This window comes from Mus caroli, chromosome 3 (genome assembly GCF_900094665.2).
Source record: "Mus caroli chromosome 3, CAROLI_EIJ_v1.1, whole genome shotgun sequence".
NCBI lineage: Eukaryota > Metazoa > Chordata > Mammalia > Rodentia > Muridae > Mus > Mus caroli.
Window position 1 is genome coordinate 130,544,209 of NC_034572.1, and position 25,000 is coordinate 130,569,208.

At 38.3% G+C, this 25,000-nt stretch overlaps 1 protein-coding gene and 1 long non-coding RNA gene across 2 annotated transcripts in view; one reads left to right on the top strand and one right to left on the bottom strand.

Moving 5' to 3' along the window:
* Positions 1-25,000, top strand: part of Emcn (endomucin) — an 85,417-nt gene that overhangs the window by 6,271 nt on the left and 54,146 nt on the right. Inside the window, exon 2 of the mRNA XM_021158495.1 lies at positions 22,744-22,866. Within this exon, the coding sequence (XP_021014154.1) occupies positions 22,744-22,866 (123 nt within the window). The remainder of the gene's footprint in view (positions 1-22,743; positions 22,867-25,000) is intronic.
* LOC115030616 lies at positions 5,488-19,684 on the bottom strand. Its single transcript, XR_003836201.1, has 4 exons — positions 19,506-19,684; positions 9,143-9,213; positions 8,492-8,737; positions 5,488-7,527 (listed from the first exon to the last, which is right to left on the bottom strand). It is a non-coding gene; the product is annotated as an uncharacterized LOC115030616 (long non-coding RNA).

A 25,000-nucleotide genomic window follows, 5' to 3' on the forward strand; every position in this document is an offset into this window, starting at 1 on the left:
CTTTCTTTCTTTCTTTCTTTCTTTCTTTCTTTCTTTCTTTCTTTCTTTCTTTCTTACTCTTTCTTTGTGTGTGTGTTTGTGTATGTACACATGCATGTGTACATGCATGAATTCATGTGTGTGAGCATGTGTGTAGTTTGTCAGGAGATTCCTGTCCATGTGTGTATGCATAGGAGATAGTTCAATGCTAGGTATCTTCCTCAGTGGTTAGTTTACCACCTAATTTCAGGAGACAGCACCTTTCAATAAACACAGAGCTCAGTGATTCAGCCTATAAGTTCAAAGGATCTTCTTGTCTCTAAATTCCTCATGCTAAAATTACAGATATGCACCATTTTTTTGAGGGTTGGGGTAGGATCTGAACTCAGGTTTCTTAGCACTTTGCCAATTGAGCCATGTCCCCAGCCCAGTACTTTCCTTTTCTTTCAGAATTCAATAACTTTTCACTTTGCCAGAGTCACTGCTCTGGCCCCCACTCTGTCTTGCCATCACAGTCCTTTATAGACTAAGGAGAAGCTCATCCTGATTTCATAGTCTGCTTCCCAGAGAACACACTCATCTCAGTGAAAACATTTGGACTTGGGTGATGGCATATTCCTCAATATAGATTAGTTACAGGGTCTCCTCACTTACATGACTATAAAGTGTTGATCGTTCTCTCGTTGACAAGCTAAACAATATTCTAAAGAGAAGCTGCTCTGAAGAAATCAGTTGTGATTGCCTATGTCTAAAAAGACAGTATCATTGATTTTACTGAAGTGTACCCTGCGTACTAATCTCTCCAATCAGTAATCTCCTCACTGAGGCCTTTATAAAATGTATCAGGACCAGAAAATGGTGATGACACTCGAATCTGGTCCCCATCAGCCCTGAGCAGTAGCTACACAACATCTGTGAGCATCTGCCCTGGGTGGTGCTGAGAACTTTGCGTGTCTCTTCTGTCACAGCATTTCAAGGCTGTCTGTATCACATCTGTTTCACTGACTAAGGAGCAGAGGCTCAAAAATAGTGGGATGTGACAGTGGGATCACATGGCACAGAATCAAACAAGGCCGAAGCTCTTCAGAGCTTCCCCTGTAACTTGCTATCTCCCATGTGGTGGCACTTCAATCACTTGAGTTTCCTGATAATAAAAAATTAATGCAGTTAGAGATCTACCAATCAATCAGAAGAGTTGAGAAACCACTGCTGCCTCTCATGGCATCTACAGGATTTCTGCTTAGAAATAAACACTTTTAATATGCTGGGTTCAAATGGATCTCATGGAATGTGTTAGAAGGAATTGTTGTCATTTGGGCCCCTGACTTTTGTCATGATGGCTGAAACAAAATGAACCTGCTTCTAAGGGTCAGTGAAACAGATACGGGGTTTATAGGGGCAGAAGGAAGTAAATAAAGGGAAACTTACTGAATGAATCCCTTGATGCCCAATTATCATTGTTCTAGATTCAGAATGTCTGGATTCATTCTGTCTATTGAGTGAATTACTTAACTTCCAGCATCCTGAGTTAACTTGGGGATAAGTGCAATCCTCATCTTATAGGGACATTGAGAGAGGAAGTGAAGTGATGTGCACGGATGCTATAGAATGGGTAGCAAGACCTATACAAGTTTTACTCTACTTTGGGACTTAAAGGTCTATCTAATATTATATCCCATCATTTAGGTACAATGTTTTTTTTTTTATTTCAAACTGATTCCAGTTAGAATCAATTAATTAATATGTTGCTAACTCTCACATGATAAAATAAAAGCTCATGAAAAAAATTTCACGCAATATAATTGTATTCTAGGAATATGGACACTGAATTAGGTTGTAGTCACAACATACACAAATGAAAATTGTATATGTGAATTCATGTAATTTCTAGAATGGTTTCAAATTCATAAGCTATTAAACTTGCTTTATTAATCAATCACTCAGATTAGTAGGTATAAAGGGAGAGTCAGAATCTTTTAATGGTGTGACTCCATTGATGATACATTGACTAATCTCTAAGACAGATACCACCCCAAAGGCTGTGTGTGCAGCACAAATTGGAGATGGTGGGGGTTTTTTTGCTTTTTGTTTTTTGGGTTTTTTTTTTGGTTTTCTGAGACAGGGTTTCTCTGTATCTGTATAGCCCTGGCTATCCTGGAACTCACTCTGTAGACCAGGCTGGCCTCGAACTCAGAAGAGAGAATGCACCATTGGGTGGGTAGGAAAGTAGGTGTGGATCTTGAAAGTGGAGTAGATGAATGGGTGTTATCAAAACACATGGACAAAGTAAATTCTCAAAAAGCTAATAAAATATATATTTTTAATATATAATTTATATATCTTTATATATTTTATAAAAGTTTAATATATTTTAAATTTTTTATATTTAATAAAAAAATCATTTTGTTTGAAAATAGCCAATATCTACTATATTTTAAGGTAGGGTCTCTCACTGAGTAGCCCTGGGTGACCTAAAACTTATATAGATGAACCTAGCATTATAAACTGACAGAAATCTGCTGGTTCTGCCTCATGAGTGCTGGAATCAAAAGCATGCCCCCCAAACATGGTTTTAATCTTTCATAAAATATTAAGACTTAGTGGATCTCAGAGGTAGGATATGTTTGTTATACTCAGCCATGATGTGACAAGAAGTCTAGTCTTGGTTCTGTGTGTGACAAGCTTGGCCACCACAGTGAACGTATGTTAGCATTGGTTTCTCCATCAGACAATAGAGAAAGGTATATTCTCCACTCATGCTACAAGGCAAGAGAAATCTACTTTTTAAATGCCATATAAACTATAAATTCCCATTAGACTGTTTATGCTTATGGTGACTAATATTGAAATCACAGAGTCAATGAACAGAAGGATTTAGAGACTTCAGGATTCTTTCTTAATAACTGGGACTCTGCCATCCCAGTCCTTCTCCTATAGCCACATGCCTTATGCTGGTGTGTGTGTGTGTGTGTGTGTGTGTGTGTGTGTGTGTTCACATCCCAATGGTCATGTTTTAAAATAATGCTTGAGTTATAAAAATCACACACAAAACACAGAAAACCATTTGTGTCACACATTGGCTTTATTTTTAACCAAAGTGGGAAAAGAAATTTGTTTTTTGTGGTAAGAAGTGTGAAATTGCGCTCCTTGAGTGTCGAGCAAGTGTGAGGGCACAGACTGTAGCTCCTGGATTCTCTCCCCAGGGTCGAGAGGCCACCGGCTTCACTCCGGGGTTCCCACTCCTCTCTCCAACTCTGGCACATGGCTCCTGGTTTTGTTTCTCTGCAAATAAGTTTTAAAAGATAAGAGTTACTTTCTTAAACACACAGAATTACCTAATTAGGATTTATTAATAGCAATCACACTATGGAGATCAGGCTATTTAATGACTAAATTGTGTGACTCAATGAGCTTTTTTGTAACTCTTTTTTTTCAGCTTTGCTTACTTGATCTAATTTTATGTCAGATTCTAAAACTTGTAAAGGTTGCAAAATAAAATAACAATAATAAAAGACAATGATGCCAATCACCTACCCTGCCCCCTGTCAGGAGGATCAATCCACCACTTAACTGTATGTGAATTTTCTGACATCAAGAACAATGTTTCATGACCCTTTTCCTTTTCCCAGGCTCTATCAGTGTGAACATAGTACACAGTTAGTAACTGGCCTTGCTTTAATGTGGAAAACTGTATTTCACTGCACGTCATCAAAGTTACAAAGACACAGGGCATCTCAGATGTGTTCTGATATTTGGGAGCATGTTTATTTTTATCCTGATGCCCTAATGTGTTTCTCTGCTGCTGCAATAACACACAGTGACTGACAAAACTCGGGAGAGTATATACTTGGCATATAAGTTAAATTCCATCATTGGGAGAAACCAAGGCAGCAACTTAGACAGAGGCAGGAACTGAGACAGAAATCATGAAGGGGCATTGTTTACTGCATTGATCCCATTCTCAATTTCAGCTACTTTTCTCACACAGGCCTGGCCTACTTGCCCAGAGATGGCACTGCCTATGGTAGGCAATGCACTTGTCAAGGGATGGCACTGCCCATGGTAGGCAATGCACTTGTACATCAATTGGCAATTAAGAAAACTGGAATTCCCTTTTCTAAGGTTTGTCTGGATATTGAGTTAACAAGAACCAACTGTGACACTAGGCTAACAGAATCTGTGAGGGCTTTCTTTTTGAGGTGTGTTCTTGGTTGGTTCCATTTACTTGGCAGGCTCTGTAGAGCTGGCCCGCCACCTTAGTTTGTCTGATGTACATTGTGCTGGCCTTTGGATCAATGCATCTTCCCAAATCACATCAGAGTAGCTTGCAACTGTGGATTCATACCTTCTTACAAAGAAAAACAAGAGATCTTGTAATTCTCTGCACCAACTGTCAGGTCATTCTGATCTATTACAGATCAAATAAAAGCACATTCATTAAGTTCTTCACATCCAGCACTTCTGTAGCTAACCTCAGTCTAATCCTGCAAAAGTTGAGACATTAGATCCTTTAGTCATTCTGAAGTTTTACATTTCCATAGGACCAAATGCCATTTGTGTGCTTGATATGGGTGTTGAGTCTTCTTTGCAGTGAAAGAAAGACCCAATCCTTCACAACAAATTCATCTAAGTATTGTTTTAATATGAAATTGCCTAAAGTACCTTTAAAAGCTTGAACATACTAGGTAACATAACAGAGTCCTTTTTTTTTTTCTAGTTGAGCCCTGGCTGGTATCACAACCAGGACTAAGCAGTGTGGAGAAGGCACTGTCCTCTGAGCCAGGAGTCCTTAGTCTCAGCTGCCAGTGGCTTCAGTTTATCTTGTGTCTGAGGCAAGCAGAGATTTCATGTTCTCCAGGCTGAATCTTCCATGTCTAGAGAGCAAATGAATTAAGGCTAAATGATGGTATTGCTCCTTCCAGATCTACAGTTTTATGTTCTTACTGTAACCAACAACGTCTGTGCACCTTGCTCCTGGTTACCTTGCCTCTCCTTCACCCAGACACTGCCGGGAATAGCTGTTCTGGAGCAGAGCTCAGCTCCAGAGATTCTTATCTGGCTGCCTGGTGGAGGTGGCTGGGCATGGGAAAGACCCCTTCTGTGCTGCCAGGGATCACATAAACAGAACATCCTTCTGTTTTAATGACACCGTTCTTACACATTGGCATCTGGGAAGAGTAGTGACACCGTTCTTACACATTGGCATCTGGGAAGAGTTCCTAAGAGAGAAAAGGAGACTAAAAACAATTATCTGAAAAACTGTCACAGACAGGGAGAGGGCCTGTGTGAGAGACCTGGGATCAGACAGATGCGGCCAATGGAAGGAGTCCCCAAAAGTTCTGCTGATTGGGACGAGAGTGCCCAGGCCTGAAGCCACTGGCCAGGCATCACTCAGTTCATTATCCCACCTCTCAGCACACACTGGAGAGTTTGTTTTTCGAGGAAAGTGTCATATTCTCCAGCTTTCAGGGAAAGATTTGGTATGAATTCATTATTTATTTCCTTGTACTAGTTTAAGATAATAGGAAAGTAGGCGAGGCCAAAAAAAATATTATTTGAACTACCGAAATTCCCCCTAGGCAGCATGGCTTAAATCCCTGTTTTCTGGCCCTTTCCTTTCAAAAGATTCCCTTCAGCACTGACTCATGAGAGGTTGCTGTTCACTCCCCATCCTTGTCCTTCTTCCCACCATGTAGGCTACTCAAGAAAATTTTCCACTTTTAATAATAACTTACTTATGGAAAACAGCGTCACATTCTCTTCGGAGTCGAGTGTGCAGTGGGAATGTGTCTGATAAGTCAAACACAAAACTGGCTTCCACATTAAGTTAAAATACAAAATGTTAAGGTACAAAATGTTCAAGGACAATTCAGAGGCAGAAATGGCATTAACAGAGAGACTGTGGCTGCAGAGAGAAATGGAGGTACTATGTTATTACAAACCTGATTTACATGTGCACAAAAATGTCTACTAATGGAAGATGACACCTGATTTGGGGCAGTTGGTTCACTACCCTGATAACACTTAGTAAATTAGGGTCAGGTATATGGGGGCTTAGGAATGTCCCCCCAGAAATCAGAAACTAGACATCCTTGACATGAAATGAGAAGCAGTGTCATTTGTCCACAAAGTATTTAATAATTTCAGGGCATATTTTAAAAAAAAATAAAATGTAATAAAACAGAATAGCCTTAAAGAAAAAAAGGAAAAGAACAATAGGAAAGAGAAGAGGTTTTTCTTGCGTGTTCTTAGTAACCCCAGCACTCATACTTACTCATGCATTATTCTTGAATTGCATGTGCCCCAGGGAAACATGTTTTCTTTCCTAAATGTGTGAGCTCTTCCACCCTGCCTGCTCCTCCCATGGCCTGGCTGCCTGTGTACTCTGCCTGTGCACACTGCTGCCTATTGTGTGATGCCTGTTGCATCTAAGCAGCCAGCATGCAGTGTGCAAAACTGTTATCATGGATTTGATGTTTTGTGCATAGTGCATAATTACAGTATTATTTTGTGCCACTAGCTAGACTTCTTGGTTCAACTTTTTTTCTGTTTTTCAAGATGAAGAATATTAAAATCCTTGCTATAAATAATTACTATCACAAATTCACAGTGTGATTTCACAGGCTTAAGAAATCAGAGAACTTAGAGAATTATTTAAATTACAGAAGACACAAATCATAATATGAGATTAAGTTTTGCTCATTTCCTCTCATCTCCTTCTTACTGGTAGTTGACCATAAACTCCCTGTCCTTGGTGAAATTCTTGAAGACACATTCTTTTTTCCCCTCAGTCTTATAGTGGAAAGTTCTGTCAAAAACTAAATTTGAAGAATGTATGAAATTAAAGTTAGAAAATAATCAAGAGTAACAATGGAAATTTCAATTCTATAAGTCATGACAGCCTGTGATAAGATTCTACCACATGATCTCCTTTTAAATTTTCTTTTTTACATTTACCTACTCACTGTGAGGTTGTGGGAGCATGGCTGCATCCATACTGAATGCGTGAATTTGGAGGTCAGAGGACAACTCACAGTAGTTGGCTCTTTCCTTCCCCTATGTGGGTGCAGGGAATTGAACTCAGGTCATCAGGCTTGAAAACACATGTCTTTATCCAACTAAGCCATGTTGCCAGCCCCAACACAGAGTCTGTACAGATTCTCTTTCTGTCCCCTTGTCCCTGCTCAGGCTCCTCTATGACCATTCCATGGTAGGAGTAGAGCTGGGCTGATGTCGAATGAAATTCACTATCTGAGGTGGCCATTTGAGAAGGAATGTCTTCCTCCATAGGATCATATAAGTGGACACTCAGTCACCAGGAGGTGGCACCGTTTGAAGGAAGTTATGGAACTTTTAGAAGTTGGGGTCTTGAGAGAGGGATTACATCACTAGAGGCAGGTTTAGAAGGTTTATAGTCTTACCTCTGTGCAGATAAAATGTGATTGGCCAGCTTCAATGATGTCATGCCAGGGCCACCTGATTCCATGCCTTATTGCTCATTATAGACTCAGACTCTGGAGCCATGCATCAAATACACCTAAAGTTGTTCTGTTCATAGTTTATCACAGAAACATATACAAAGTAAGTCAGAAACTCTTCATTTTTTCACTGAGTTGTATGGACAAATAATAACAAACATACTTTAGCAATCATTAATAAGATGAAAAATCTTATACTGACAAAAGCACAAAAATGCATGTACAAATTTCCAATTGCATGAAATTGTAACTGTCAAATCTAAACCCTGCTACACTTGCATGAGTATGAAATCTGTAAGGCAAGGGTAAGAATTGTTACAATGTCAGATAGAGCTCACTTGTATAAAAAACCCATTTCCGAAGAGCTCCCAGGCCATCGTTAGTCCAGCTTCAAGTGAAGATTTTACTTGTTCTATATGTATTCACTTTTTTTTCACAAACCATTATGAAGACATCAGGAAAGTCCTGAAAAATGTCGCTAACACGGTCCCACTACTTATTTGGCACCTAGCAACTGTGCTGAGTGGAAAAGAAAGAGAATTCATTTGTGAAGCATTTGATTAAAGGAAAGCGACTAATCAAACAAGGCTTCAGGTGGGACAACCTGAGCTCAGAAGAGAATGTAGATTCTGAGCTTCGAAATTCAACAATGCAAATGCAATTTATTCAAATGAAAGTAAACAATCTCATTGGTTGAGAAGAGTCTTCAAGGTCTAAAGAGTGACTAGCTCTAGGTTGAATATGTTTAATCAGAAAGCCTTAGGAAATGTTAGAAGAGAAAGCCCCAGAGAAAGCCCCTTGTCAAATGTTTGTTACAAAAATAGGTTCTTTTGTCAAGCAAGGCTCCATGATGATCGTCCTAAACAATTTGTGGGTATTCTATTTCTCTACATGGCTAGAATAATATCTAACAATATAGAAATATTGTATACTTGTAAGCTTGAATCATGCGATTGATTTAGTCTCAATCCATGTTTAGTCTCTTGAATTTTGGCTTCCAATTAAGCCTTGCTTATTTGACTTTAGAAACTTACCATGTAACAGCCATCTTGTTCAGGCTTCACCCTACAGGGAGGCAAATTTCTGCAGGATGTAACTGCTTCCAATTATTTCAGCAAAGGTGTTCATTGTCCTTAATTAGCTGATGAATCTGGTGATGATAAATAGAGGCTTACGTCTGCCATCTAAGCAAAGTGAACATCAGTGATATAGGCTGAGGAGTGCTGGTGGTGAGGCTAGGCTGTATCTTCATTCAGGTTTGTTTGCTGTGTTTCTTGGTGCTGAAAACAGGAAAGCGTTACCTGGAACCTTTTCAACTAACTCACAGACCTTTAATTCCTTTTAAATTTTAAAAATCCCCAGAACCTCATCTAAAGCAAGGTAGAACTACTTTAAAAATATTTGCAAAGCGATGAAACATTTATCAAAAGTACTCCAAAGCAGAGCAGTGTGCCTTGTCTCTTAGTGGAGCTCTTCAGTACCAAAGCATAGCAGACTGGAATTTAATAACAATAGTGTAGCAGTTGAATATCCACTGGAAATTATAAAGTTTTATATATGCAATCTCTACAAACTCCTAAAAGCCAGGCAAAGAGGTACATATCATTTTCAATGCATAATAAACTTTTAAATTCTTTTTAAAAGTATTTGTCTTTATGTTTTTAACTATGCATGTGTGTGTTTACCTATGAGTTTAGGAGATCACAGGTGGCTGTAAGACAATCAGTGTAGGTGTTGGAGTCAGAAGTCCAGTCATCTGCAAGATCAAAGTTTGCTTTTAACCTTTGTGTTATCTCTCCAGCCCAGGATTTAACAAACCATGGAAATGAGTCTACAGGTACCTTGAAATTGATGCTAAATGTGCTATATTAATACAGAGGAAAAAAGCACATGTAAGCTAAACTTAAAAGTTGAACCAAGAAATCGTTATATTTTTCTGTGCTTTAAAAGTTGAACATCGACAGGTAAAAACGAATTAACCTTTAAAAGTTGGTTATGCACACAAGATGTGCACTCAAAGACATTTAAAAACTCTTGAGCAATATACCTCCCGAATGCACAAATATGAGCATCATGATTGTAAGATGCAAATATAAATCTTTTTAGTTGGTAATTAACATTCATATCATTATATAACACAGCCCCAAGACATAGTGGACATTTAGTAAATATGTTGAGTGAAAAAAACTAAGTATTTCATTGTAGGCTCTAAGAACTGTCTGAACTAGACAGTGGGGAAAAGATTACACATAGTACAACTGAGCTTTGAGGGAAGAAAAGCCACTTGAGTCCTAGAGGGGCGTTATTAAAGAAAAAGAGGGAGATGTAACACGTGTACAGCTAAAATTAGAAATAACAATGCCTTAATTAAGAGACGGCAGGGAGTCCAGCTTGTCTAATGGGAGCCCATAGGAATTAGGGTAAGTTCAAATTATAAAAAGTAAAGAAAAGAGCCTGCAAAGATCCCTCTAGGATGCAGAAATTCATGCTTTAAAATCTAATTATCTCTGTCTTGACAGTGACTTGTGGTAGCCAGGTTCAGTACACACCCACTGCTCTTTGTCTGGTGGTATTCTTAACTCTGAGCAAGGGAACTAAGTTGTATAACTAGCAAAATACAGGAACAGTTCATAGTAATGAGCTGTTTTCTACCTTGGTTTCTCCTTGGTTTCTTTGGTTGACTTATCTGGGGGATGAGTCAAAGAACTTCAATGGAGGAATCTCTGAGCTCTTCCCCCAAGACCAGCACTGACTTAATCAGCCCTGAGAGTGGCCTGAATCCTTTTCTTCTAAGTGACTTCAAATCTATCCTACCTGGCCAGTCCCAGCCAATACCCCGCAGGTGTCAGAGAGTGATAAAAACAAAGCCAGCATTGTTCTAAGTGATTGTCACACTGCTGCTATAAAGACAAATAATAAATGGTTGTTTTTTTTTTAAATGTATGTTTAGGGGATAATTTACAGAGCAATATGAGCTACTTAATACAACTGCTGCCAATGAAAACTGACATTGTAGTTCACTTTTCAAGAAAATTCATTTAGATGCTATGAAATATTATCCCACATCCCGCTTCTCCTCCTCCTGGAATTCAATTTACACATTTACCTATGTTAGTTTTTCGTTGATAACTTTTCTGTTGCTTAAAATTCAAAGAGTGGAAATGAAATTTGCACGATTGTAAGAATCGAAGCTCGGTTGAAGACGTAACCATGGTTACTTCCTAGTTTTTATATAACACATCTGTCTTAGTTAGGGTTTTACTGCTGTGAACAGACACTATGACCAAGGCAACTCTTATAAGGACAGCATTTAATTGGGGTTGGCTTATATAAGTTCAGAGGTTCAGTCCATTATCATCATGGTGCAGAAGGAGCTGAGAGTTCTACATCTTCATCTAAAGACTGCTAGAAGAATACTGACTTCCACACAGCTAGGCTTAAAGCCCATGCCCACAGTGACACACCTACTCCAACATGGCCACACTTCCTAATACTGCCATTCCCTAGGCCAAGCATATACAAACTATTACAATTTTATCAAAAATTAAAAATAAAATATCATGCTGGGCGTGGTGACGCATGCCTTTAATCCCAGCACTCGGGAGGCAGAGGCAGACAGATTTCTGAGTTCGAGGCCAGCCTGGTCTACAAAGTGAGTTCCAAGACAGCCAGGGCTATACAGAGAAACCTTGTCTTGAAAAACCAAAAAAAAAAAAAAAAAAATCATATGACTTCATCTTTATTCCTAAACATGGATTTGTGGGGGAGGTGGCATTTACTGCTGTTCTTAATTCTTATGCCATTCTGCCATTTTTTTTTTACTTTTCCTCTTAAATTTTGGTTTTCATTTATACTTGTCCCTTCTAAACTTTATCCTACAAGTAAACAATGATTTCTCAAACTCTCTTATTTTAATATTGTCTCTTTCCTTATTTAAATATATTTTAAAATGTCATTTAATTTACTGCTCTTTCAAAGTTGGATTTCAATTATTCTTTCAACTGAAAAGATCAGATTTTTTAGATAACTAGTGTCATAAAGTGTCTCCCCTGAGCATCTGGAAGTTCCTTAGCCTGGAGGGATAAGGTCATTGTCCAGTTGGCTACCTGAAAAGTAGGGGCCCAAGTGTAGGATGAATTCCAGGTCAAGTCAAGAGTCGGGGGGTCAAGGGGCTGTTCCTCCCCTGTTTCCCTGGATGAAGCAGTTTAGTGGTTTGTCGTTTAGTCTGTTCTGTTGCTAGCTATGACATATGAAATGAGAAATCAAGTCTTACTCGAGTCTGTCTAGATTGTTAGGGGCCTTTTAGCTCTGTTTTATGTAAAATATCGCCTCTGCCTTGACATTTGAGACATGAAATTATTGCCAGTCACCAGTTCCACTCTTATTTTCTACTTGTTATCAGTCCTTCAAATAATACTGACTTTTGGGATCAGGTGCAGTTAAATTGCCGAGGAGGCAGACATAATCCCTACTAGAATGAGAGAAATGAACAAAGGGATTGATTTTCCTTTAGCTGTGGAAGGTAAGACTTGATGCAATACAACATCCATGCCTGATTGACAACCTTAAAGTGCTTTGTCAGGAACACCATTTCTAATGTGTACTAAATGTCAGCCTATGTCACTAGATGCTCTAAAGGGTCATAGACTTAAATAATATCGATCTGTATTGCCACATGCTTCTGGTTTCCCAAGGCAGATCAATGTGGTTGATGTTCTTATGTTTTTACTAAGTTTTCTGATTTCTCTTTTAAAGTTGAGAAAGCCGGAACTAAACTGAAGCTATCATAACTAAAAGTGACTATCAAAAATTCAAAGGTTGCAATTCAGTCATGTGTCTATAATCCAAGATTTTGTGAGGCAAAGACAGGAGGAAAGTGGTTTTGAAACTGGCATGGTTCTACAACAAATTCAAGATTAGCCTGAGCAACATAATGAGATTCTATCCAAAAAATAAAATAATAAATAAAACTTCTGCCTGCTCTTTAGTGAAATAGTTCAGTGATAAAACACTTGCTCCCTGCATACACACATGCGTACACACATGCACACACACACATAAACACACCAACTCTAATAGCTTTCATATTATTAATTTTTATGATTGCTTCTATTAAGATCTTTAATACATATATATATATATATTACAGCATTATTTATTTTAAAGTGAACTGATTTTTATAAAAAGGTAAACTGATATTAAGAAAAAGGAGTAATGGTAGATAAAGAAAAAGCTATGAAAACTCAAGCTGTAACAAAAATCCAAGTGAGGGAGGAGAAGGTAAATTTGTAACCCATATTTTTAAGAGCTCAAATTTTCATAGACTGCTGCAGGCAGATGGGGCATTTCTTCTTGCTAGCTCCAGGTCCCTCACTAAAGCCTGTGACAGCAGACTAGGTATTCAGTGACCCACTGATAATTAGTAAACAACTCCTCTGAACATAGCAAAGTCATTTTCCTCAAGGATATGAAGAGCGTGTCTGCAGAGAGTACAGACTCGCTGGAGACATGAAAACTGCCACGAACACGTGGGATGATCCAGAAGTTATTTCTTGACTTTAAAATGACTTAGACATAAATCCAGCAACTTCCTCTTAGTCTTTCACATGATCATTGTAAATTCAATGAATTCTTTATTCTTCAGTTTTAGCAGGTGCCACTTCACTTTAAAGGGTAGAAAAATTGCAATATTGTACATACTCAGTACAATTCAAACAAAACTTACTATTATTGAGCATTTAATAAAGATTCAGAACCTAATGACAAATAACTCCACTAGCAGACAAAGATACAGAGATGTCTGTTAAAGCCATTAAGATTGCCTGAAAAAATGATAATTCTCACATTTCTTCATAAGTCTAAAGTCCTAAAATTTTTAATTATATTAAACATATTCCAGAGGTGATATATTGATAATAATGTGAGATTATATCAATTGATTTTTCTCCATGTATATATCTCTGTCACTATGCCAAGAGAGCAAATTTAATTGTTATAAAGTAAATTTGTCTTCAAAATTAACAAAAATCAATGAGTAAATATTCCCTGGGATACCCACCTGGCCTTAATTAAGATCTGGAAAACATTATGAAATACTTTGCTCAGTGCGGGAGATCCCCAGATTGGGGTGTAGCATGCAGCTGTACCAAAGCATTCGAGTCTATTTCCTCTGATGACTTTCTAATCTATGTTAAAGCAAAGAATTCACAGCCAACAGCATGAAGAAAAGGTAGAGACGATTTATAGTCAGCCTCTGCCTCACAAACACATATTTACAACACAGCAAACATATGGCTCTGGATTTGATGGATGATATTTAATTGAGTAAGAAACAGATTTCAGGTAACCTTGATGTTACCTATATTTCTTCATTACTTAATACAACACCATGATGTGACTGAAAATGCACTCTGAGCCCTTCGGAAATGTCAGAAAGCGTGACAGAGGATGGGAAATATTCTCACACGTATCTTTATTTTCAGCTTTGTGCATCCATCAAATCTTGCTCGTCTCCTGGTTCTTTAGGGCATGTCCTTTAACTTTGTTTTAGCAGAAGCCAAAACGTGTTTCTCCTTTTCTTCATCCCAGCAGAGATAAGACCATGTAACTAAGCGCCTAGTGAATATTGTAGATGCCAGTGAAGGCAGGGAGGAGCCACCAGAGGCCCAAAGGGAAGGGCACATTTTACTTATTTCTGCTACTGTGTTATCATACTGCTCCATCTCAACCTTGGTCATTTCTTTTCTCCCTCATCCTCAGGGATTAAAAAGCAGCTTCTGGTTTTCAGCAAATCCAGTTTTCTAGTTCTTTCTTTCACTTCTGGTCCAATTTAAATGTGCAAGGTCATCCATTCTAAGGGTGAGTCTGACTATGTGTTCCCTAGTAAATACCATTTCTAGCCCAGTCTTTGCCTTGGAATTTAGAGAGGAATCTTGGAGTGCTTAATTTTCCTAGTGAAAACCATAAGGCGATATCATAGAATGAGTTTCCATGTATAAGTAATGAAGTGTGTTCATATCAATTAGAAAGAACAGTATGCATTTCCCTTCCTGTTCTCCTGGCCAGTGAATGGAGGCTTCCAGTCCTGTATCCTCTGCAGGATGTCAGGGTGTAAGCTTCCCTGCCCAAAGCTGAGAACTTATCCTGGAAATGCGTCTGTTGCCTACTACTATGTTTAAAACATCAAAACAAAAACCAAAATCTGTTGCATCTGTACCACAACATGTAGAGTTATTTTTAAATATGTGAGATATAATTGGCCCACAAGTAATAACTTCAATGCCTTCATAAGGAAATACTTTAAAATATTTATTTTTTAAAACAATATAACATTACGAAGGTAACCTCTAAAATAAAAAACGCAGAAGAAACACAATTTCATCTCTGTTCTCAGATTAGCACCCAATGTAGAACTGAGCACGAGCTACCAGACCCGTTTTCTCTCAGCACTGTGGGGACACTTTGTGAGAACATGTGCATAGAGAAAAACAGGATTCTATGCTGACACTCGGAGCTCCTCTACACCACAGCTGAAGGACTGTTGCTCCCTGCACACAGATATTTGCTTACTTATTTTTAACTATATAGTACCAGTCATGAGTGCTGAAAGTCATTCTCTACTTGAAGCGGAAGACTAAAACAAAAAGATAAAATTTCTCACTCAGTCTTACGATGCTATTAAAAGCCACTTTAGACATGCTATCTGGTGACCTGGGGCAACAGCTCTCTCAACTTTGGGAAGAGAAACACCCCATTTACAAACAAAATATCCTCTGAACAAGGAAAGAGAAATAAAACACTACAAATTGGTTAGCAAGTTTAAGTATCATTGTATTAATGGAACTCACTGATATATAAAAATAGCATACTTGAGTCATTGAATTCACATAAAGACACTGCATACCGTGAGAATCAACCCATAGGACCCTGGTTGAAACTTCGGGTCACAGTAGTCAGATGCTCACTTTGGGAAAATTATCCATCAAATTCTGACAGAAATTATACATAGTAACTCTCTCTCTCTCTCTCACCACTTAAGGCCAGCTCTAGTTTACTTTCTTCTTCTTTGTGTTGTTTCTTTCCAATTACTTTAGTTTCTGGAAACAAATGTTATCAGTATACCAGTAAAAGGGAACAATAAAAGTAACGTAAAATTCTTCAAAATCACCAAAGAGAAGACCCGATCAGAAGAATGTGATTATAATTTTGAAAGAAGTTAAGTTTTCCTTCAAAAAGCTTTATTAACTTGAACCTGCTGGTGGAGTTGAAGATTTTGTCTATCTAAATGTATTACAGCAATATTACCAAGTAGTGAAAATCTCTATGTCCCTGCAGTAAAACTCTAAGTTCCCTTCATGCCGTTGATGTTTCTAACAGGTTTAAACCCAAGTCTAACAAGCTCATTGACTTTCTCATTTATCTTTTATATGTAGTACTCCATGATGTTTGTTTCCATAAGACTGAAAACTGACATTGTATAAGTCAGCCTTTCATCACTACAACAAAATAACAGAGGCAACAAACTTTATAAACAGAAAAGTTTTTTTACTCCATTTTCAAGACTCAAGGGGGTGAAACTGCACCTGCTTGGGTTTTGCCTGTATTATATGCTGATGCACTGTAAAACACTACACAGTAGACTGTGTTTACATCTGAGACCAGAAGCAGAGAGACAGAGGTCAGTTTTTATAGCCAACTCTCTTATATAAGCCATCCCGGAATTCCCATGAGAACCGCCTTCCTTCTGCATGCACCTGTTCAACGGCCTAGGGCCTTCCCAGAGGCCCATTTAAAGAGTTCATCATTTCCTAACAGCATCATTCAGAAAACACACCTTTAACATCTGAGCCTTCTGAAGCACATCAGCATCAAATTCTACAAACATTTAAAATGTGAGTGACAGAGCCTGGGCTCAAAACTAGCGGTAAGCCCACAGTTACTCCCAATATTAGGCACACCCTATGCTTCCTTTTTCTAATAAAGTATTTTAATCATCTTCAGTTTATAAAGGACATTATATACACATACATGTGAATAAATACTTACAAACACACCTATGTGTATGTGTGTGTGTGTATGTATGTATGTATGTATGTATGTATGTATGTATGTATATGAATTGTGGGCTAAGAAACTCAGTTCTGGCCTCAGTGGGTATGCTATCATGATGCAGTGATGCTGCAACTGGTGAATGAACAAAGAAATCAGTAGCTGAAATAGTCACCTGTAACACACGTCTGTCCCAGAACTATTCATAATTGTGTTAGAGAGTCAGAAATGAATACAGCAGAGTGTGTACCAAGCACATGGAATTTGTAAAAAGGAAGACATTCCATCATCGTATGCCTGAGGCTGGAGATCATTTTGCTCAGTAAAGTATTCTCGACAACCTAAATACATGCCGCACCCCCCACTTTTGTGTAAAATAATCTTATGGAAAGAAGGCAAGGGATGCAAGGAAGATGTGGAGGCTGGAGATGGAGGAGATGTGGCTGTGATGGCTGACTAATGATGGCTGACAAGCACGGGATCTCAATTAGACTAGAGATTACAAGTGAGAATTTCCAGAGATGGATCCTGAAAAATATGTATTTACATACGTTAATATCACTGAGTAAATTTTAAAGGTCCAACCACATAATAAAAAACTATTTGAGGGTGTATGTGTGTGTGTGTGTGCATGTGGGTGTGTGTGTGCTCCTTAGCCTTATTGAGCTATATTCCACATTCTACTTAGCAATAACTGTAACATCACCTTTGTACCCTATAAATATATTCAACTATAATTTACCTTTGTACTTAGGGAGAGAAAATATAATCTTTAATTTTTCAAAAAACGGGAAAAAAACCCTTCCTTCTTCAATGTTACTATTTTGTTACCAAACATATCGTTTTGGCTGCTAAAACCGCATGGTGAGTCACAAGATTGCCAACTCAGCAAAAAAAGTCTGCATTTCACATGGGAAAGTCACTCTTCACACTAGGGTGATCTGGGAGTCGGGAGTCTCTCGTGGGACTTGTGTTTCTGGAGAAACTTTTGGGAAAGTGAATGGACCCAGAAACTGAATGTGAGCTAGGCAGAGAGTTTGCGGTTGGCAGACTCTCAACAAGGTAGGCGCAAGGCAGCCCTCCCACAAAACAGGCAGACAGACAACTAACCCGAGAGATGACCCAGGAGCCTGGCCTGTGACATTTGGCAGAACTTAGAATATGCTGAGTTTCCTTGCCTTGCTATGGAGCAGATGTCAGCACAGTTCTGTGGAGCCTGCTCCTGCTCCTCTCTAGACTCAGAACTGCTTCAGGGAAAGGATCCTAGCACAGAGGTCTGGAAGTCCTAGAGCATGCAGCGGTTCTTTCTTGTCTCTCTCACTTTTAGCCCTATGAATATTAAACATAACCAGTGTGTGCCTAAGGGGTGTAGATGCTCATCAATCAAACTCAGCACATGATATAAAAAGTCTTGTAACAAATTCCCAAGTCTAAATATACCTCATTATTAAACATGATCTTCAAAGAATCACATTAGCAAATGGAAAGTTGCTGGCATTGCCCTTAGTATTGAATGGGATCCTGATGGGTGGAGAGAATTGGCCCTGTAACAGCCTCTGGCCCCTCAAACCTCTCTGCTTGTCAGCCAGAAAACCTCGGATCCTCAGGTCCATTTGCAGATAATGTCTTGTGTTTAACAAACTCACCAATGCAGGCTTGAGCCCTGTTCTCCCCAGAGGGGCCAGGTGGCTGAGACACCTGTCACTGCCTGCAGCCAGCCAGGCTTGGCACTCCATCCCCACTGCACAGATGGCTGGAGACCCAAGGAGATGGCTCTCTCAGGTGCAGAATTTCTCCACTTATCGAGGTATTTACCAGAGAGAGATGAGATTTCCCTGTTAGTTCTCTTCCCAGACCACTAATTCCACATAAGAATTATCTAAGCCCTCTTACGACTTCTGTTCCTTCCGGAGTATTTTTAGGTTTAATTGAGAATGAACTGTACATCAAAAGCCTGGTTTTCAAGTTTTCAATAGCTTTGAAGCTTCACTTAAAATGGGATTTTCCTGTCTTTACTTCCCAAAGATTTAAGTTTGTCAGACACAATTGAGAGCGCATTCTAGGTCCCAGGTCCTGATACAGCCCCAACTTTGTTACTTTTGATCTCCCCTTTCATTTGCATATAAAATACACATTTCCATATTATGCCTAATAATCCAATTTCTCTCAAAATCTCTCCCTCACAAAGCTATTGGTTATTGTAGGTACATTGTGCTACTTAGATTGCGTAAGCCATGTCTGTGCACTAATTTTTATACAGAGCCAATTTATGTGGCAGAACGTTGACTTTCTCCAGATACAACTCATATTTTTGGTTTTCTTAGCACTTGTTGCAATAGATGCTAGTAAATGTTTATCAAGTTAAATGGCTCTTTAGATAGCATTTATTTCTTCTGAGAAATAAAATGTAAGCACACGTTTGACCATGTCCTTGTGCATTAAGGTTTTTTTTTAAATAAAATTACTTGCATCTAATGTCATTGGCAGTGATTCGGTGATAAGTCTTATGTCAAAAGACAAGGGCTGCTATGACTTTTAGAAGGACTGCAATCAAACTGATCACCCGTGACTATACACCTCAGAAAGCTTATTTTCCTTCAAGAGTTTAAACCTTTCCTCTGAACATTTTGCTCCTAGGAAAAGATAGTGAATACTTTCTGAGACTTTCTGAGACACGGAGAGAATAAGTACAAATAAATATCACTGTGGAGCTGGGAGCAAAGACAGAAATCCTCTTGTTGTGTAACAGAATTTTCATGCATAGACACAACACGCACACACACACACACACACACAGAGAGAGAGAGAGAGAGAGAGAGAGAGAGAGAGAGAGAGAGAGATCGATACATCTCAGAAAGAGACCTATCACAGAACAAAGTCTAACTACTGTGAATTTTTACTAAGTTATTAGCAAAAATACTCATGAGGGGTTACTCATAGGAACAAGGATGACTAACAACGACAACCAAAAAAGAAAGACAGACAGGAAGAGAAGCTCACCCCAGCATGTTGATGGTTGGCAGAAGTTGTAGCAGCTCCACAGTCAGAGAATCCCCTCCCTGCAGCTGGGCTGCTCAGAGGCCTCACCCAGCAGTTCACCACTCCTCGAAAGCTGGGGAGGGGTCTTCGGGAATCTTCAGCCATTTTCCCAGACTCATGACTTTTTGTTTCTCTCAAGCCCACGATCCTGTAGAAATTCAGAGGAAATGGTTATGCAAAAACTTATTATCTTATAACAAAGATTGCGGAAATGCTAACACAATGAATTTTCTACCAGCTGAAAATAGCCTTTAACAAGTCATTTTCTTAGCAAAGCTCTGCTACCGTAGGATACAGAAGGGATTCCATCCTGAATGCTGGACAGAGAATCACCTAAGATGCTTCTTGCACATGCAGCTTTTCTTTTTCTTCTTCTTTTTCTCTTTCTCTTTCTTTTTTTCCTTTCCTTTTTCTCTTTCTTTTTCTTTTTCTTTTCCTTTTTCTTTTTCTCTTTCTTTTTCTTTTTCATTGGACAAATATTCTACAAAGGACTTTAAAAAGGAATTGCCCTTATAGGCAATATTGTTTCTCGATAAACAAACAAACCCTTATTGTTTTTTTCACCAGCAGCATTTGCAGAGCACAACCATGTAACCCACAAAATGTCTTGTGTTATTTTCTGTACACTGCTGTCATGGTCCCTACCAGAGTAAACGGTACTTGAGGGTAAAACCATAAGGAATACAGCAGAGCCTTTTACTGTTATCAGATCATGATTTTCATACAAGTAGTCACCCTGTTTGTTGGATGAGGAAGGGAAAGAGAAAAGAAATACCTCTAGAGATGGTGGTGGCACTCAGAAACTAAAATTGTTCCCACTGGAAAAGTCTACATACAGGGCTCAATCACAGCTATGTACTAGTAAAGTTAAATAACAGTCTTTAAGTGGCACTGTATACTTACTTGTCTTTGACTAATTTAACCACTTCAAATTAAACTTAGAAATTAGTGTTAAGTGATGAAATGAAATACTAAGTGACAGATAGCTAGAACAACAAGGATGAGACAGGGGATAGCCCACCCATGTGTGTTCCAGCTCTCTGTTGAATATGGAGGATGGGGGACAGGGGTGTGGAAAGGCCAAAGAGAAGGTGTGAGATCTACTTCCAGAGAGGAAGACATTTCGACTTGATTTCCATAAAGCCTGTGAAAACGCAGCTTTCTTTTCTGTATGTGCTAAACACATCTCCCTGAGCTGATGCATCAAGCAATTTCCATTTACTGTGTCTATAAACAAAGCCGGTGCTGGGAACTAACACTTGTGAGCACCTCAGGGCTAAGAAATGAACAGTGAATGCATCTACCTCAGGACATCCGAGACTCTGCGCTTCCCTGGACATGCCAAAGATTGCTTTGACACAGAGTCAAAGAAAGCTTCAAATACAAAGGAAATCTGAGGTTCCATACTGAACACATTTACTGTTAGGACATATGTAGCTCAGGATATGAGCCTAAGTCCTCATTGCTCTAAAGCCATCTGCTTTACACAATCTACTGTATGCACTGTAAAATTCAAGGCAGACAGTAGTGCCTTCTTCCGATGGTTGATGTCTTTACACCCCTGAAGATATCTACTTACTGCATTTATGCCATGTGCCCACAGTCTGACTTCTGTGGAGAGTCTGGGGCCCTGCAGTTTTTCTGAGTGAAGGACAATTCCACTTCTGGTTGAAGACACACACACAGAGAGAGAGAGACAGAGACAGAGACCTATAAAATATGGGGCCAAAGCCTTAGAGAATTATAATAGTGTTAGAAACTAATTTCTTCATAGACTATTAAGAGTTGAGCCTCATAGATTTGACTTTGGAAAGAGGATGCTGCAGCAGTGACTGTTATAAACTGGTTTTCCTCATATGCATTAAAGGAAGCATGAATAATTGTCATTAAAAATATCTTTATATGCCCCAGTACAGGGGAATGCCAGGGTCAAGAAGTGGGAGTGGGTAGGTAGGGGAGCAGGGCAGGGGGGAGAGTATAAGGAACTTTCGGGATAGCATTTAAAATGTAAATAAAGAAAATATCTAATAAAAAAAGGAAAAAAATATAAAATGTGGGGACTCGAGTGATGGCTCAGCGGTTAAGAGTACTGACTATTCTTCCAGAGGTCCTGAGTTCAATCCCAACAACCACATGGTGACTCACAACCATCTGTAATGAGATCTGATGCCCTCTTCTGGTGTGTCTGAAGACAGCTACAGTATACTTTAAATAAATAAATAAATAAATAAATAAATAAATAAATAAATATAAAATGTGGGCTAAAATTCATTATTACATTTCCATAATTTTGGCTGCTTAAGCATAAGTACAATTTACAGAACTAAGCAATTTGAAAATATGAGTTTATCCGTGACATCATGACTTAAACTATCACAATTGCTTAGTTTGAAGTTTATTGCTCTTCTTGGTAAGGTATCATTCTTTCTCTCTTGTGTTGCATACATATATGACAAAGTGTATGTTAAAAAAATAAAACAAAGTGTAAAATATAATGAATGTAGAACTTATATGCATTAAAATACAATAAATATATGCATATTTAGAAAATATGTGAAGTATAAATTATATGGTATAAAATATGTTGTATATAACTGACAATAAATTATATATCACATTAGTTTATATTTTATAAAGAGCAAAATATTTTAAAACAGTATAAAGGTTAAAAAGAATTATCAATGATATATATATATATATATATATATATATATATATATTAACATTTTAGTAATGAATGATTTTAGTGTGCTATGAAAATATATAGTTAAACATCCACTCTCTAGAGACCACACATTTAATTATTTTCTCTGGTCAAGTCAGTTATAATAACAATATTTTTAAACATCACATATAACATTCCTCATTCCCCATTAGTCTTCTCAGTTATTGCATAGCTATAGAAACCCTGACTACTCTGCCATTCATCCAGGAGAATCCACCCCACTGTGAGAGGCAAATGGACCCAGGAGCTAAGATCAATTGATAACAACTTGGAAATTGGTCCCAAATTCATGCTCTACTCACTGGGTTAAAAGAAAACATATATATTATATCACAATATACATCACATGTATATATGAGATACATAGACAGATAACATAACATAACATAAACTCTTAGTTTACTATATTTAAGTAGACTACTCTGTTGATGAAAACATTAATAATGATGAAATTTCATAAACATATTTTTTCAGATGTTCAGAATAACTCTACTCCAACACCGACAGAAACTTCCACAACAAAAGCTTCTGCCACAACATTAGGCACCGTGTCAGTGACAAATCCTAACAAACCAACAGATGGAACACCTCCCGAAGGTAAGATCTTTTGATATAGAATATAGTTTTCCTTTTAAAAGCAAAACTAGTAAGTAGATTGTGTATAATGTACTATGGGGAACAATTGTTACAAAACTAAGTAATAATTTGCTATTTACAAATTCCTCTATAGTTCTGAGTAGAACGTAGCGTCTGGAGGCCTTGCTGAGTTTCCTTACTGATGATGCTCTTTTAGATCACTTCCTGTTTGGGAAAGCTCCCATTGTAACTGTTACATAAACAAAGTTTATTTTTAGAGAAGAAAACAATTATCTTACCTAAGTCCTAAAATATCTTTGTAAATAACCCAGGTCTCCACCTACATAACACAGCTAATAATTGGAAACTATTCAAACAGTCAGGTTTTTCAGGTCATTATGTGCTAATAATAGATTTAATTTGTAGACCTCTGTGGCAATGTTATCATGATTATTACTGGATGGGGCAGAAATTATGCCAGGAAAAAGTATTAAAGGAGACTAATTAAGCATCTTTAAAATCTTGAAATGCCCCTGGGACTGGTGGTGCATGCCTTTAATTCTACCACTGGGGGGGGGGGGGGGACAGGCCAATGCAGACAAACCCCTGTGAGTTTGAGGCTAGCTTATTCTGAATACCAAATTCCAGGGTAGACCTATACACACAGAGAGATGTTGGTCAAAAAGAAATAAAAAGGGGAAAACAAAAGAAAAGGCATTATAATCATTCAAACCGTCAAAGGATTTTCAAGCCAATATTTGCTACATTGTTTATCTTGAAACATGGGGTGGGGGTGGGGGGGAATAAGGCATCTCAAAAAGAGAAAAATAAACTTATTAATTACCAGAAAATTGAGCATTTAGAGCATATGATGGATGAAATCTTACCTCTACAGGTTTCATCTCTTTTACCTTCTTTAATTTTTACTCTAAAATCAGGCTCACAAACAGTCATGTCAACAATATGGACTCATGGGGCTACAGTGATACAAAGAGGTTAAGAGCACAGACTGTTCTTCCAGAGGACTCAGGATCAATTCTCAGCATCCACATCAGAGCACACAACCAATCCATAACTCCAGTTCCAGGAGATCTGACACCTTCACATAGACAGCCAATCCATAACTCCAGTTCCAGGAGATCTGACACCTTCACATAGACAGCCATGCACACAAAACACCAATGCACATTAAACATTTAAAAAGGAATCATAAAACCAAGGAACCACTAACAAAACAAAACAAAACAAAAAAAAAAAGCAAAACCAATCTGGACTTGAATAGGGTGGTAATTTAACAGATAAAGGGATTACCAGCAGCATCTATTTCTACCATGCTTGATTCCAGAATGAAAACAAACCAGTTCTCACAGAACTTCTTGACCAAACCAGAAAAAAGCATACACAAGTGCAGCATAGGGTATTTGAGTTCCAGGATATTGCAGAATCTTATTTCTAACAAAGATAAGGTCCAAATGGCACAGTTAAGATGTCAAAGCCCAGGAAGTCTCAAGCCACCTCCTGAACATTGTGTTTCATTTTGAAGGTTTGTCTCATCTGTGTATAGACAGTTAGCCTAGTTGGGTTTTTTGTTGTTGCTGTTGTTTTTTGTTTTGTTTTGTTTTGTTTTTACAAAATATTGCTATTGGCTTTCTTCCCTAAGCTTCAACTGATTCAATATGAAATCAGTTCTAAGTTGGCAAGGGTGCCCTGTGTTTGCAAGCAGTAAAATTTATATAAGCGTCAAGACAGAGAACCTGAGTGCTGACTTTGCATCCAACCCCCAGCTCCCATCTCTAGATGATGCTATGGTCAACAGTGCTACCTGGATGATAACACAAACCTGGGAACCATGTTTAGTTACATGAATCATAGAGACAAGGGTTCACTGAAAAGAACTCTGGCAGAATTATAATTCCTGATACCAGAAGCACACCTTGTTTTGCTGAGTTCTCCATTTCAAACCTGTTCATGTTAAGGCAGAGAAAGTAGATGTTTTTATCCTTTTTGCAACAGGCATTTCCTATAGTTGGTTGTGAAACACCTGTCTCTGAAAGAAGGGGATAGCACACTTGAACTTAATGTAGCACACGCAAATGTACACATATATATTCCTTCAAATCCCTTTTGGGAGACATTGCTAATGACTTATATTACC